The following is a 16,549-nucleotide window of genomic DNA, read 5'->3' as shown; positions in this document are numbered from 1 at the left end:
CATTTTAGCCCAACTTAGCCAAGCTCAGGAAGAACTTGTTAGTATTTACTTTACAGAAACTCCTTTGTATACAAGGACCGTAAAACGTTAAAGTCTGGACGCTGATTGAATTATGATTTGCCTTAGATTACATTGATAACCTGCATAAGCCGTGAAAACAGTCAGTGTGACGGACCAGGAAGAGTGACAGGTGAGATGTCAGGTAGCTAGGCAGGAAAACTTTCCAGTTACAGTACAGGGGAAACCCATTTCCTCCACATTGTAGTCCACCTTCGTACCAGATTGATCATATTTATATTTTTTGCCATGAGGCTGTAACTGGCATGTTAAACTCTGCTACATTTAAACACAGACCAGAAGTTAAGAAGGGAGACTGTATAGTTGGCTCAAATTACACATTGATACTAAATAGCCTGATGCAAAACAGGAAGACATGACTGTGAGGCTCGTTTGTGGTTAGCCTTATACAATAAAGTGGAACCATCCTTATCTAATCTCTGCATACTGATTGTTGTTAAAATGTTCCTAACTTAACAAAAACAACTGCTGGCTGTACTTGTACATGATATGTATACTGGACGATTTCTCCCTAGCGTCATTCAGCAATCAGCACAGGCTTAAGCATAAATGTCATGCTGAACCTTGGCTATGTCTATCCTGCATTCACTGTTTAACCCCTGATTTGTTCTGTTGTTGTCTTGCAGTCAAAGGACAAGATGATGCGAGGATCCAGAAGAGGCTGTGTGCGACTCAGGGTAAGATATGCAGGATTGGGGCTGTCCTGACTCCTGACAGATGTTGTTCATGAATCAAGTGCATATTCTCTCTGGGACTCCTATAGATATAAAAAGGCAGAGGTGCTGGCCTGCTTTCCCAAGTATTTTGAATAGTTTCCAAGGCATGTTGGTGCCAAGTACAGTGCAGCACTTCCTGTGTGTGTGATCTCTGATGGACAAGGCTTGCTTAGCCAAGCACATTCTTCTTTTTGACCCACAAAAGGCTGGTAGATTATATAAGCAATATGCTGCAGTTTTCATCTGTTTGGTCAGGGTGAGAGACTGACTTACTATAATAAGTCTTTTGTACCAATAGCTTCAGGTATGCAGGAAGGTAATAGCTATGCTAATTACCTGATTTGTTGGCCTAGTTCAACCTGTGTGAAGATATCCTGCAGCCATTTTCCCAACCCTACTGCTCCACTTTTGTATGTATTCCAGCAGAGGCATTTTTGCATTTGCAGTGAGTTTTCAGTATTGAAGTATGTCCACTAGATGGCAGCAGTTGCACTACCATGTGTTTTATTACTTCTACAAGGAGGGGAGGGATTCCTTAAAATAAATTGTGGCACTTCACACTGATGGTCAGATTTGTTGCACTTCTCATGATCTCACATTGCCGTAACTGCTAAGCGTCATGAGATCAAGGGACTGTGTCTAAATTTGTAATGAAGGAAAAAGCTATCTTCTTTTAAAAAGAAAATGGCACCACATCTACAGTTTGTCCTGTAAGGGGATAAGGGCATGTGATTGCGCATGTCCAGAGAGAAGATAATAGATAGGCCTGAAGGTAGGTCAACATCACATAGCTGCAGTAGGACTGTGAGGATAATATTTGTCTCTTGTCCACGCTCAAGGCAGGTGTTGGGTGAGCTAGTGTGTATCATTTTCCCAGGCTGCAGTTGGTTTAATTTGAGGTTTTCAGGGTTTTTGTGTTCACACCTCTGGCTACAAGCTGCTTTCTACCTCCTAAACTATTTTGAGCTGATGGAGGTTTGTGGAGTGTGTTCAGGGGATAGGTGTGGGATTTTGCAGTAAAAATCTGTTTAGTTATGTGTTTTTCAAAAATCCTAACAAAGGGCTCTGTCTTTGCCTGTCCTGTGTGTGTGTGTGTGTGTGTGTGTGTGTGTGTATGTATATATATGTGTGTATATATATATATATATATATATATATATATATATATATATATATATATATATATATATATGTATATGTATATGTATATATATATATATATATATATATATATATATATATATATATATATATATATATATATATATATATGTGTATGTGTATGTATATATATATATATATATATATATATATATATATATACATGGGTGGGATAAAGGGTGGGGTGATGACGACTTCAGATGCCATCACAGGGTGTAGGTTGTTAATGTGAGTTGATAGTGAACACAGCCCGAGGCATGTGTTTGTGTTAAAGGCTCGAAGAATTGTCCTCTACATCCATTAGCCACTGGAAAGCCACACGGCTACTGAGAGACGGCTTCACTGATAGGTTTAATCCTTTGTTTTCGTTCTTAATAAAGAAATCTTAGTCATCTTAGTCACTGTGCTTGACTTAGGTCTTTTTACTGCCCACTTTTGGTTTATGCGCCTTTCAATCTGTCCTCCTGTTTTCCTGAAAGCTGTAGTGAGGTTGGATTTGAGTCCTCCAGTTTTTTTATTTCCTACTCATCCAAATTCCCATCTTTGCAGCGCACATTGTTAACCTTTAGGCCCTTGGCAGTTATTCTGAATCTAGAGCAGCATTCCCATGCCAGAACCTGTTCCTTCCCGGCCCTGCCGGCTGCATGCAAACTGTCTCTCATATTAAGTAAATGAGTGAGCGAATGCTCGTTTTTTTTCCAGCTAAATCCAAGCCTACACGGTTTGCTTTTGTATTCGTAATATGCTGTATTATGAAATCAAGAAGATGACGTTTCTCATCTCATTATTTGTCTGTTCTGGTTCTGAAGGTAGTGGAAGATTTTCTTGTTGGCTAATATTAGGTAAAAGACAATATCAGACATAATTTGTGACCCACTTTAGGACTGCTCAATATTGACAAAAAAGTCACATGTTGACTTTTCTTTCCTATGCATGCTGACAGCTTTTTTGAATGCTCAATGTTCAAAACATTTTGACAATGAAAGAAAATGACATGCTAAGACTTAAATTTGCTCAAAAAAAGGGAAGAATTTCTCAAACATATAACTTCATTTGCAAGCCAGGAATTCTGCACAGCACATACCTTGTTTAGGAAGATGTCTAAAATACCTTTCCCTCTAAGAAAAAAAAAGCTTCTTGTAATTTGGAAATTGCAACCGTCATTTTGTGGATGGATATATTTTCGACTAACAGTGCAGGCCTAGCCTACACTGTTTTAGTCTCACACAGGTTGTTTGTGTTGTTGTCAGGTCATTTTCAGGTGCCATTTCAGGGAAATCTGAATGTGCCTTCTTCACAATAGCTTAGGCAACTCCATTTCTACAGGCATGACCGCAGTCTTATTACTCAACTTCACAGTAAGGATTACCCCATATCTCTGTCTTGTTTTCCTTATTTGCAGGTTGGCTTTATTAGGCAGGTCTGAGTCACACACCGTGCCTCGTTGCTAGGTACTAATGCCCGCGCTAGCCAGCAAGCCATTGCTCTCGTCTGCAGTGCTTTCTCTCCTGTTCGTCGCTAGCGGCTTGTCCCCAATGTGTGTTTCTCTCCACCCTTCCCTGCCTTTCTCCTCCTTCCCTGTCCCAAATCCCACCTCCTCCCCCTCCCTTCTTCTCTGCCCAGTTCCAAAAGGCTGCACTTGTATGTGTGTGAGAGAGAGAGAGAGTGTGTGAGAAAGAGATGGCAAAGCAAGAAAGCAAGAAGAAATGGAGCACTTGAAGGGGAGAGAGTGAGGTGGCGAGACAGACCGAGGGTAATTTACTAGAGAGACCAAGGCAGGGAGTGAAGGAACATGTGGAGGGCAGAAGGATAGAAAGCGAGAAACGGAGAGTAGAGTGTGACGTGTCCCTCTGTCTGACTGCCTGCTCCTGTTTTTTTTTCCTTTCTCCTTCCCCCTCTCTTTCTCTCTCCTCTCTCTCTCTCTCTGGTTTCCCAGGGAGCTGTGATCGGCATCGATGACGAGGACGACAGCACATTCACCATCACTGTGGACCAGAAGACTTTCCATTTTCAAGGTGAGAAGCCCCTCTCTTGTTTTTGTTCTCTTTTATTATTATTTTTTTCCTCTCATGCGATCAGTCCCTCACCTTCCTCTGTTGATGGCCTTGGCTGTCTTTCTCTCTTGTCTGCTCTTATGCATCCATCACTGCTGCTCACGTGCTCTCTCCCTCTCTCTCTCTCTCCCTCTCTCTCTCTCCCTCACACACACACTCCATTTTCCCCTCCCTGCCTTTTAAAGAGGTGGATTGTTCCGCCCTAATGCCAGGAAACACATGCACACAGGCATACACACAGAGTGTCACGGCGTGCTGTGTACATCTGAGCTTTTTCTTCCATCTTTTTCACCAGCAGCGTGTCACACTCTGCTAGCTTTGTGGAGTTGGACTGACACACATGCGTTTCTCTAGATAAATAAGATTTGTTCCACTGCAAGCGGAGAGAGAGATATTCCTCTGGAAGAGAACGAGCAAACGAGGCTTTTTCTTTTTCTTTTTTCTTCCCCCGACCCTGCCGGAGGAGGAAGATTGCTGCTTGTGTTTCTCTGCAGCCGAACCTCTGGGAATAATAAGGGAATACTGCTGAGCTAGAAGCTGAGCTGTCTCTTCTGGTTGCTGCCGCTGTTCGCTCTTCACTACACCGCCGCCACTCGCTATCTGACAACCAGTCACTCCACCGGGACAGGATTGGCTTTCACCCAGAACACCCCCCTCCCTTCCTTCCTCCCTCCCTCCTTCCCGCCAAACCTTCCTCCCCCGCTTTTTTGACAGGGAGCTGCCCAGTCCCGTCCCGTCCAGTCCACCGTGGACGGACCCCCTCTCTTTCACCCCGCCAGGTCTTTAACTAACCGCCACCACTTTTTTTCTTCCACCTCTGTCCTTCCATCTGTCCATTTTGTATCCATCACCCCACCCCCCTCCCCTCCCACTCCGTCACTTCCAGCACCCCTCACCACCACCACCTGCTCCGGTCACCAGCCACTGTCCATGGGCCCCCCGCCCCTCTCACCTCCTCCATGCCCTCTCCCATGTCTGTGTTCCGAAGCTGTATGCTGTGGTTCTACAAAAGGAAGGGTAAGGAGATAACGATGCACGTCTTGCGCTCCGCGTGCATGCCGGTCCTGGGCTAGACGGTCAGGATGGAGGACGAGGTGGAACGGAGGCGTTTTGTTTGTTTGTTTTCTGGGATATACAGGGGGCGAAGGGGAGAGGGGGGGGTCGTTCGTTTCTCCGGCGCTGGGGTGTATCGGGTTGTTAATTCAGGTTCAAGGACAGTTCAGAGTAGTGCAAAATGGACTGTTTTTTAGCCATCGGCTGTAAGGCGTTATGACAGGGTGAGGTGTGTGTACGGTATCCAGTGTCAGTCGAGTATTTGTGTCGGCTAGGTGTGGTTTTTGGAAAAGGATGTTTATTGTTATGGCTGTTTGTTTTTCTTCAGTGAAGATGTGAGGAAATGCCGTGGTTGTGCTTGTTATGTTAAACGTTAATGTAATCCTAACAGTTAATTCTTTCCAGACATCCTCAGGACGGGGCTAATTGTATGCACATTGTAATACCGTCGTGTTTGATGTCAGTGAATGATGTTGCCAATTCAAAGGTTACGGTCTTAATTTATTCTGGAATTTTCTATGCCACAGTAAATCTGTGTGCTTGGCTTCAGCTGTAATGTTCCATGAGTTAAAGGTGCATTCCTTCTATTGCGTTTGTTTGGATGTCGGCGGATGTCATCTGAGTTAACTTGGAAAAATACATCACTGACAAATTTCTAGACCACAGTCAGGACAGGAGAATATCAGCAATACATGTAAATGATACTCTGTTTTTCATGAATGTAGATTTTTAGAGGAAAATAATGGGATCATCATTCTACTCTCTCTGCCATCATAAGACACATCTGCTGTCCAGATACCAGAGGACTGCTGTACTGTCGCCTGTAGCACCACTCCAGGAGCAGGCAGAAAAGCAGTAAAATGTGTCCTTAACATGAGACACCGGATACATCAGTTGTTAGCCTAGATATCACGGGATGCACCGGATGTTGGGGAGATGAGATTTCTCAGTTGCTGTGACATGATCCTGGTGTGCGGATGTTACGCACTTAAGCTCTCCAGATTCACAGTGGCGTGTCTGTGTGTGTCCGTCAGATGTGCAGACATGCATACATGTCGTTCTGTTTGGGCATGGGTTAGGTATGGACTCTGTGTGTGATTTTGTAGCTCATATTGACAGGGCATAGCATCCACACTGCCAAAGTTAGGGGTTTGATTTGCACTGGGACCACACATAAACAACATAGTGAAAAATCCAAAGAAAGGCATGCACCTGTAGTACTATAAGGCACTTTGGAGGAGAAAGCATCCACTAAATGGCATATGTGTGTCCAATAGAGGATGTGCTTTGGGCAGAGGATTGGAGGAGTTATGGTAAAGCAGAAAGATTAAAAATGGGACTAGTCCTTACTTACAATTTAGGCTTTTAGCTGATGCTCTTCTCCAGAGCCACTTACAGTGAGTAAGGACAAACAGCTTAATAGGACACATGGCTGTTGACAAACACAACATTGGTGTTTTTTTCGGGGGTTGACACAGGGGTTTTGACTTCCTGTCATGTGACGGTCTCTCTAACCACTGAGCCACCCTGTCACCAGCTCACGAAGGCGAAGTTTAGTTCTGCGCTGGCCAAGTGCAGCTCTGTACTGTACTGTCTTTCTATTTAGAGAAGCATCCATTATTCATCAGCCCCTCTCCCCCAGCGGTGCATCAGAGTTGCCTGAGAGCCCTTTAGCTGCCCCTTTTCCTCTTTCCTCTCTCTTCTCTCGCTCTCCTCCTCTCTGCTCCTCCTCTTACCTACAGTAGCTATCAATCTCTCGTCTCCTCCTCCCTCTCTGTCAGGCCCTTTAGCCCGCCTGGAGCATCAGACCCGGATAAGAGAACCCTTCACGTTCTCTCCCTCTTCTTCTCTTCCCAGGGTCCTTCACCCCTATTTCACCTGCACTGTCCGCTCTCTTCCCTATTTCTACTTTCTCACCATTTTCCACCACACCTTTCCCTCTGGACTGCATCTGGTCCTGTGTATTTACTTACAAGGCTGTCCCCAACAGTTGTTACTACACCACTTCATCAATCAATCAGTCAATCCAAAGCAGACAATGCAAAATGTATTAATTTATTGACAGTGACCAAACACAACTGTGTCATAAATCGTTAGGGGAGGATTTGCATTTTTCATTTTACATTTTTGGCTTTTAGATGGAGCTTATCTAGAGCAACTTAAAATGAGTACTAAATTGAAAAGATGCTCGGATACCACAACATTGAACTGTGAGATCATGTATTGCCTCAAAACCTCCTGCATGTACCAGTATTTTCCATCTTGATATGATGCTTTTTCTTCCCACCAAATTGGGATACCGCTTCATAGTGTTGACAGCTACTAGTACACCGCATCAGAATCCCCCTCTCCATCCCCTGTGCTCGTACACTCCATCAGTTTGTCTGAAGATGGCGGGAGGAGGAGGAAGAGGGGAAGGATAAATAATTCACAGGGCCCTTTGGGAGAAAGGAGCAGCAGTATGGCAAGAGGCAGAGCATTGTGAAGGGAAATGTATGTGATGGATACCCTGACCACAGAGATGGGAGATGGACTCACCTAGTTAGAGATACAACACCGGTGCTGTTAGCTTAGTCTGCGTAACTGTACAAGTCTGTTTGTCAGGATATGGAAGGTATCTGTGTGTGTGTGTGTGTGTGGTGTATGTGCACTTGTACATGTTTCATAGAGCTATTAATACCATTCTCCTCTGTATCTTTGTCTGCAATGTCACTTCCTGTCTGCAGCCAATGTGACCTTGTCAAAAACTCCTTTCCATAAAACTCATATGTGCTTCCACTGTTGCTCCCAGTAGCTTCATTCATGCACATTAGAGACTCCACTTCACCTACCAGACTGCTTACAGAAAAAAAAGGCCGAAGTTTGGCATCAAGGTTAACAAAGATGAAAGAGAGTCAGGTGGATGTAAGTTAGGGACTGACGAGTATCTGGAAGCAGACATAAGCAGGGCAGGAAACTCACCAGGCACAGTGGAGTGGAAAAGAGTCTGGTTACCTGCTAAAGTAATAATTACACAATAATAATGGTCTTTATTTTATAGCACTTTTCAAAACACAGTTACTAAACACTTTGCAAAGGAGTAAATAAAAACAAAAGATAAAATCAATATCAAAATCAAGTTGCCATAACTCAAATTTACCAGTATTTGTCTGGTGTTTGGTGTTAATTCCCCACCCTGCACAGAAGGTGTCCTCCACTGGCAAAGGGCACAAAAGCAAGGCAGTGAACTGCAGGCTGACGGAGGACCACTGCACTGCAGATGGCTCTGCAATTCATTTTTTTCTGTACGTGGAAATTGATGATTTTTATTTTTTCCATTCAACGTCAGTATTTTCTGCCATTTCCCATGTATAGATGAAATAGATGAGGTTCATTTGGAGCCATGCTGCTATTTGAGCTCTGTATCTCTGTGGGTCTTCCTGCAATTGCCTGGGTCTGTCTGTAATGAGGTGTGGGTGCGTGGGTGGGTGCGTGGGTGGGTGGGTGGGTGGGGCGTTATTGGTGTGAGTTACCTTTATGTGCGTGTCTGTTCCCTTAATGGCCTTGCTGTACCTCTCTGCTTCCCTTTAAGCAGAGGGGAAGCATCAGAACCTAATAGGGTTAGTCAGCACACCTTCCTCTGTTAGGACAATACTTACAGGCCGGGCAGTGAGACTGTGTTACAGCGTTATGGGATTGAAACTGCATCATAAAACTCCAGAGTGCGTTGTTAATGTCAGGTTTGTACAGTTAGAGAAGAATAAACTATAACTTAACGGCTTTTAGACTTTTGCCCCCTTCTACCTCTATTATATTGGATAGTAGCTGCAAAGCAACAGCTTCTATCCCTTTGCCTCACTATAAAGGGCAGCATCTAGTTTAGATTAAGCGTATTCACCACGAATGTGATCAAGAAGACAAAAAAGCAGGAAAATGGTAATCTCCCATTAGGTAAAAAAAAACCGAGAGATACATATTCTAGATACGTTAAATCCTTAGAAAAACCACAATGCTGATTCTCCCTGATCCTTGTTTCATATGATTACCATATGATTGCTAGTCTCAGTATCGCCTTTGTCAGCAACTTCTGGGTGTGTGCACATACCTACTATACTAGGCTGCGCTCAGATTGTCTTAAATCTTATCCTTATCTTATGGTTATGCTTATCTTGTGGTTTTATTTTGTATGTCTTGTTTTCTTTCTTTTTATATGCTATGGACCCTTTGTGAGTCCGAAATAAAGGTTGAATTGAATTGAATCATCCTATAACTTTCCCTTATTGCCGCATCAAGACAAGGAAAAGTTTAAAGAAAACATCTTGGGGTTAGGGTTAAACAGACTGTTTGAAAGGTGTTCCAGATTGCCTGAGGGAGTCAGGTCAGATGACGGCCGGTGTCATGACTTACAGTGTGTCCTTCTCATGTGACTAGCTGCTCGACTTGCCGACTACTGATGTGGACGACTCTATAGGGTTGTTTAGCACAGTAATTACCATGAGGAGATGGGACATAGCTGGCTAGCTTCTCACACCTACCTGGGAAAATATATAAGTCATGCATGTGATCCATAGACCAGGACAAAGATAAGACTAGCAACACGATTCTTTGAGTTGCATACAGCCCAGTGGCGTTATTTGTTTTTGTTGAATGGCCCTGTTGCTACCTATATTCTGTCATGAATAGACCTAAACAACGTTAGCCGCAGTAATCTGCTCCTCTGGAGAGTCTGTGTGGCGGAGGGGAAAGTGAGAGGGCAGTGAGCCTCTGTCTGAGTGGATTGGCGTGAGCCCGGCTGCCTTTAATGTCTTTAAAAGCTTTTCTACTGTAGCGCTGCTCAGCCTCTGCTGGCCCGGCCATTCATCTACCATACTGTCCATTCCCAACTCAATGAAAAATGACACTTGCACAGGATACAGTCAGCCCACTAATTCAATGGCATAGTTTATAGAGATTTTTTACTCATAGCTTTGATAGACTATGTCTTTATTTTTCCTTTTTTGACTACTGGTGTTTATCATCCACATTGTAATACATGTGTATCATCCACATGTAAAGTAAATCAGTAGTAAAGCTGCTTTCTATTCACTATCTAAAACCTTTGAAACTTTAATACACAGCACATACTGTATACAGCATCTGCATCCACTACAACCCAACTGGATGGATTCAAACTCAGAAAAGCTTCTCTCATGTCTATGGAAGACGATTAGTGCCACGTGAAAAATGTGTTTGAGTTTAAAGTTAGAATTCTGAGAATAAAGTCAGAAATATGAGATTAAAGTCAGAAAAGGCCCTTTTCACATTTCATGGTAACAGCTTCTGCATTGAGAAACGGGTGCATTACAACTTCCTGTTGCCAGCTCTGGCCTTCAATATATCGCTCCACAACCTTCCCAAAATGAACATTGGTGAAGTACAAAGACTATTTTTGTAGACTCCTGGATCTAAACTAGAGACAGGCTACAAGATTTTTGCCTAAAGTTACCTCTTCGCAAAAATAAAATTGCCACAGGAAGTTGTAATGCACCGGTTTCTCAATATGGAAGCTGTTATCATGATGACGTGAAAAGGGTCTATTGTAAGAATAAAGTCAGAATGTCAGAATTCAGACTTTAATCTCGAAATTCAGATTTTTTTTCCTTAGAATTCTGACTTTAAACTCAGAATCTATGAATCTCAGAATTCTGACTTTAATCTCAGAATTCTGACTTTAAACTCAGATTCTGACTATATTCTCAGAATTCTGACTATATTCTCAGAATTCTGAGATTAATCTCAGAACTCAAATTTTTCACATTGCCATAATCCTCTTCCGTACATGGCATAGTTCAAAATATTGTATCTTTATTCCTCGGACACTGAGTGTATGCGTGCCTTTTCCAGTCTGTGTGCGCTGCATGTGTGGAGGGCCTGTGGTCTGGTCACTGTTTAATGTCAGTGGCAGCCTGTGTTTGTTCTCTGTCTTTGCTCTGAGGGTGCAGCCCAGCTCAGCCTTGCCTTGCCTTGGCCTGTCTAGTAAGCCAACCCTGAAGGCTCCAGGTTAGGAACCAGGCCAGCTAACCACAACGGCCTCACCGCTCTGGACGGTTTTTAACTCATTTGCCCTGATGATGCTTTTTTATGATGATCACAGAACGGAGAAACTTAATCCCTGAACATCAGGTTAGACAGAACCCAGGGAATATAAATAGGCTAATTAGTATGGACGCCAACTATCTTGTCTGAGATGAATACACAGGTTCTGACGCTGTTTGGCCCAGCACTAGTGTCATTTCAGTGTTGTTCTCGTGTCATTAGTATGTAACAGAGGGGTAATGGTGCTGACGGTGTCTGTATGGAAAACATGGCTCACTGGGTGTGTCTGTGTGCTTCTGCCCTCAGCCCGAGATGCAGACGAGCGGGAGAAGTGGATCCACGCCTTAGAGGGAACTATCCTCCGTCACACCCTCCAACTCAGGGTAAGTACACTCATCCTGCACTCATCTGTGTGTGTGTGTGTGTGTGTGTGTGTGTGAGTGTGAGAGAGAGAGATCCATTATAGTGAATTTTCAGCTTTTAGGAAGCAGAGTAGAGGAACAAATTAATGCTGTGAAGCATCACTTTATCCACTTCTCTCCTTGTTGCATGGAAGATCTTTTATTTTTTCAGATACATCGATGTTCACTTGGTTGGTTGTGTAGGCAAATCCCTATATCCGCATCTGTGCTAGCAGTCTTACTATTTACCATCTCTATTTTCCTATGCAAACATACTATTCTCTAGAATGCCTGAAGAATATGCTTGTGTGTGTATAGTCAACTAGGTGTAAATGTATAATAGATTCACTTTGTTGAGCATGTTTGGATGTAATGGATTCACACAGGAGAAAGAGCTAGGCCGACTAACTGAAATACACTTTACTTAGATAACATCTATTCATCTATTGTGGGATTTTTATTATACCCCAGAATAAAAGCGCCAGCTGCATTTGCATACTTCATAAATCAGTTTTATAAACGACATCAACCATATAATGACAGCTTTATAAGGATTTACATCTTAGGGTTTGTTATCGCCACTTTGTAGCTTTATGTGTCTTACTTGTGCCTGATTTCATCGGCCATTAGTCAGCAGCACAACAACGACGGGTCAACGACGAGTCATTTACGTATAAAAGGAAATTAATCTGGTAACATGAGTGTCCCTCTGTGGCCACTGCAGCAGAGGGGCAGTAAAAAGGGAGGATGTTAGTGACGATGTTAGACTTGGTTTGAGTGCTGGTGGAGACCAGTGCTTATTAGTTTTATGGAAAGACTGCTTGATTTAGCACACACACATTGTTCTTTCCACTTGATTTACAGCTGGTCTGTACAGTTGTTGACAGCAGTAGCATGCCTGCTGTTTTGTCTCCTTGCTGTTTGTGTTTCTGTGCTTTATGGGTGTTATGACTGAGTGCGTCTCAGACGATTCTCTTGCCTGGCTCTCCTGCCCTCCAGTTGTTTGTCTCTACCTTCTGTTCTGCTCCGCTTCTCTAAACCAAGCCTCCCTCCTCCTTCCCATCATCCCTTCTACGTGTACCTCTTTCCTCCCATCTCCCCCTTCTCTTTTTCCCCATGACAAGTATGACGAACCTTTTTATTTGGTATCCCTCCCTCCCTCTTTTCTTTGCCATACCTTCCTCTTTCTGTAGAAAATCCTTCTGGCAGGCTGCGTGTGCCTGCTTGCAGCTACATGACTGACACACACACATACACACAAACACTGTGTTAGCACGCTGCTGTCATAGCATCATATGACCCAACAGTAGCCAATCAGAGACCTGCTTGCTCGATCAGCCAAACATCTGCCCCCACTGCTTCAGCCAATCAGAGCAGCCGTTAGTGCCTGTCCCTGTCAGCACTGGCTGCTGCTCTGTGTTTTTTTCTTTTCTGCCTGCGTGAGAGGAAGTGTGCGCTTCCTGCCAGGGGAGGGTCCAGGATTAACTCGGCTCCGTCTGCCCTCATACCAGCGCTCAGCTGATACTGCTGCTGAAGGATATACTGTAGCCAGACTAGCTGCCCAGCTAGCTCACAGTCTGGAGGCTGCTGTGGTTTATATTGGCAGACTGCAGAGAGCAAGAGGAGGGGACTGTTTTCTGTTTCCGTGGGGAGGAGGCGGGAGAGGGAACATTAAGTCCAGCAGTGGCAGAGAGCAGGAGATTTGTTGCTGTAGGGAGGGAAAAACAGAATAACGGAGGCAGAGAAGGAGGAAAGATCCTGTGTCAGCCAGGCCAGGGGTTTGGCCTGGTGAGAGAGACGGTCAGGGCCTGACGAGGCATGTCCATTGGAGCAAGGCATCCAGTAAGTAAAACACACATACGCGGGCACACACACACACACACACACATATACGCCACTGCACCAAGGGGAACTCAACGGCTGCAGTGCGCTGCTGGGACAGCAGCGTTCCAAACTGGGTCACACCGCGTGGAAAGACAAATAGAAAAGGGAGGGGAGTGGGAGGGTACTGTTGTTTGTAGGGTCTGGGATGGGTGTGTGTGTGTGAGCGTTTGTGTGTGTGAGACTTTGCAAGCTGCTCTGAGAATCCCCACTATGCCCCCGACACACACGAGCGCACAGTCTTTCTTGTGGGAATGAGTGGGAGTCGAGGTGCAGACAGACCAAGTTCTTTGGCCTGGAATATTTCAGGAACAGTAAAGGAGTGAGTACTGTGAAGCTGTTTATAAACCAAGCACCTGCTTCTGACTTTGTGTTTCCAAGCTTATCTGGTCACACTGAAAAACACTTCCCCTCCATTGTGTGTGTTGACAAAACAGAGATATTGTTTGCTACATAATGATAGGGGCTCTTTCTTTATACTTCTTTTTCATCTTGTTTTTTTTTTCGTTTGTTTGTTTTTGGTTCACCTTGTCAGTTGCATCATCCCGCTGTGATTTATGGGTCTCTTTAATCATAGTTTCTTTCCATTCCTTTTTAGGCCCATAACACAAAAATGGGCAGTTGTGTATTATGGATTTGTATTTCTGTCAATACAGCTTTGTTAACTGCTGTGTGAGCAGCTTCAAGTATCTTCATGTATTTTTCATGATCCTGGTGATCAGAAAGTTGCTGAATTTAAGTTTGATTCTGATCTGATGCTCTAACGGTAAGACCGCAGCACTTTTCTGATAAACTGAAGTGTTTTTTCCACAGTGTAGTGTGAAAATCTATCCCTGTGATTGAAACCTGTCCCCCTACTGACAGAGCAAAGCTAATCCTCTGGATGTAGCTAGCCTGTATTACAATGACTATGCATATCCCTGCCTGGAAAAGGGTTGATGATGATATAGGAATCCACAGCAAGTGCTATTATTATTCATTTGATTCCCTTCCTATCTTTGTCTTCAGATGTGGGCTGAAGTAGGCCAAACTGAGTCAGCAGGACATCTGGAGTTTGTTAGAGATAACCTTTTAATCTTTGCAGCTCTCCCTGTGCGTACACATGTATTCACACACACATAGAAGAAGACATTTGGCAGATTTTTGTTTGTTTTATTTGATTTTTTGCTCAGGCGCCCAAGTGGCCATCAATATATTGCACTCACACTGCCAGCGAAAGCACCAGGCACCTTTGATCCTTTGAGGAAGTTTGGACAGTTACTGTTGGCTTCATGGTTAGTGAGCTAACTCAGACTTTGTTCTCTATAAAGCGAGTCGTTTTTTACAGTTTAAACTTTAGTCGGGCTCGAGCTGGGGCAGCTGCTTATGGCGTTTGGCTGTTAATGGCTTTTCTTCACATCCCTATGACATCCACTTCAGCAGGGAGAAAGCCCCCCTCCTCCTCGGGACGCACCATGACTCTGCGACGCTGCAAAACCAAAGCAACAGTAGCACTCAGAACGGTTTGATAAGAGAGTGTTTGATTTACTCAGCTTGCAGGGCTTCTGTCTTTAAATAATCAGTAGCTCTTTTACTCTTGCTCTCTCTGCTTTTCTATTTCAGAAGTGTTGTTTTGTATGTTTTTTAATCACAGTGACTACGGACCCTGACATTAAAGTTGGGGTGATTTTAAGGGAAGTTGTGCGCGTGTGCAGCTGTGTATCTGTTCATTTCTCTGTTTCGGTTTTGTGCCGAAGCCAGCTGGATTGTTCTGGACGCTCGGGTGAGCTCAGACAGATAGAGACAGATGCCTGGTCACGTCTGTTCAGCCAATAGTCTAGTAATTACCTTTTAATGGATATTACGTAATGAAAACGTCTGTGCCTGTGTGTGTGTGTGTGTGTCTGTGTGGAGTCTGTGTTTCTGATAGGGCTTTTAAGGTAAACTAATTAACAAACACCACGGAATGAACTTGAATGCACCTTAACCCATACATACACACATGCACATACACACAGGTCCCATGTCTCTCATGTAGAGAACATCTACTGTTCTCTGTCAACGGCTTAATTCTCTCTAGCCTTCAGTTCCTTGATTCAGTTTTGCTGAAACCTGAAATGTGCTGACCTCTAGTGAGGCAGGCGGCAGGCAGACAGACCTGGCCTTTTATGTTGGCTAGCCTTTAAACAATACTATTCATATCTGCCCCGGTACAGTGCATTGCTGGAAGATTCTCCTAAACCGTTGATGTTTCTGTCCACCATTTTGTGTAACAGTTACAAAGCCTACCTGGCCAGGAGCTGACAGACAAACAGCTCTTTATATGAATGGCTTACATGTGAATACATGACCTGGATTATTGGTAACGTCTGCACATTTTATTTTGAATGTGCAAATACTAGCATGCCTTTTTTTTCTTGGATGTGGATTTGGTTATCTTTGATTTGGACACATGCATGCAGTCTGCATGCAGAGCTTTGCTAATGTTCTGTTGTGTGTTTGTTTCTCTCCGTCGTCAGGAGGCAGAGACAGGATTTGTCCCGAGTGTCCAAGACTTTGACAAGAAGCTAGCTGAAGCTGATGCCTACCTACAGATTCTGATCGACCAGCTAAAGGTAAGATGCTGTGTAGATACACACACATTCATCTGGAATATCAAGCTTTCATATATATGAGAAATGTAGGATATCCACTGCTCACTTGGGTGTTTTTGGCTATGGTGCTGGAGGTTACACGTGGTCCATCTGAAGGAAAGATTACCACACAGATCAGTGAACTTTATGAAAAATTTAAGAATAAAATATTCAGCCTGAAATGGCAGAAAAATGACTTGTGATATTAGCTACATGTTATTCTGCTGTAGTAATCACAAATGAGATGGCTTGCCGATCACAATTTCACAAGCTCTCCATCCAAAATATATTATTTGCACTTTGGAGTGACATTTTGAAATTGTTGTTTACATTTTAGCAAGCCAGTGCCATTACTAGAAAGATTTGTGGCTCAGAAAGAAACGTAATTCTGCACAGACTGTCAGACTTTGTTGTCATTTAACTTTTATTTATTATATTATTATCTATCATACTGTGGTTGTATCCAATCGTGAATTTCCTGTCCATTTCCACTGTCCACTCACTAAAGCAGAAATGTTATAAAAAAAAATTAAAATTGA

The 16,549-nt window shown here is 43.6% G+C and overlaps 1 protein-coding gene across 6 annotated transcripts in view; it reads left to right on the top strand.

Annotated features, from left to right (window-relative positions):
• osbpl9 (oxysterol binding protein-like 9) overlaps positions 1–16,549 on the top strand; it is a 33,022-nt gene that overhangs the window by 849 nt on the left and 15,624 nt on the right. For 3 of the 6 annotated variants that reach the window (XM_078285598.1, XM_071921796.2, XM_078285597.1), the window contains exons 2-5: positions 705–755; positions 3,892–3,970; positions 11,423–11,499; positions 15,897–15,992. In XM_078285598.1, coding sequence (XP_078141724.1) covers positions 705–755; positions 3,892–3,970; positions 11,423–11,499; positions 15,897–15,992 — 303 coding nt within the window. Of the gene's footprint in view, positions 1–704; positions 756–3,612; positions 3,709–3,891; positions 3,971–4,924; positions 5,027–11,422; positions 11,500–13,030; positions 13,360–15,896; positions 15,993–16,549 lie in introns of those variants that run through there. The other 3 variants (XM_078285602.1, XM_078285599.1, XM_078285600.1) reach the window with 3 other exon arrangements.

The sequence above is a fragment of the Centroberyx gerrardi genome, chromosome 9 (assembly GCF_048128805.1).
Source record: "Centroberyx gerrardi isolate f3 chromosome 9, fCenGer3.hap1.cur.20231027, whole genome shotgun sequence".
Classification (NCBI taxonomy): domain Eukaryota; kingdom Metazoa; phylum Chordata; class Actinopteri; order Beryciformes; family Berycidae; genus Centroberyx; species Centroberyx gerrardi.
This window is presented reverse-complemented; position numbering and strand designations above follow the sequence as displayed.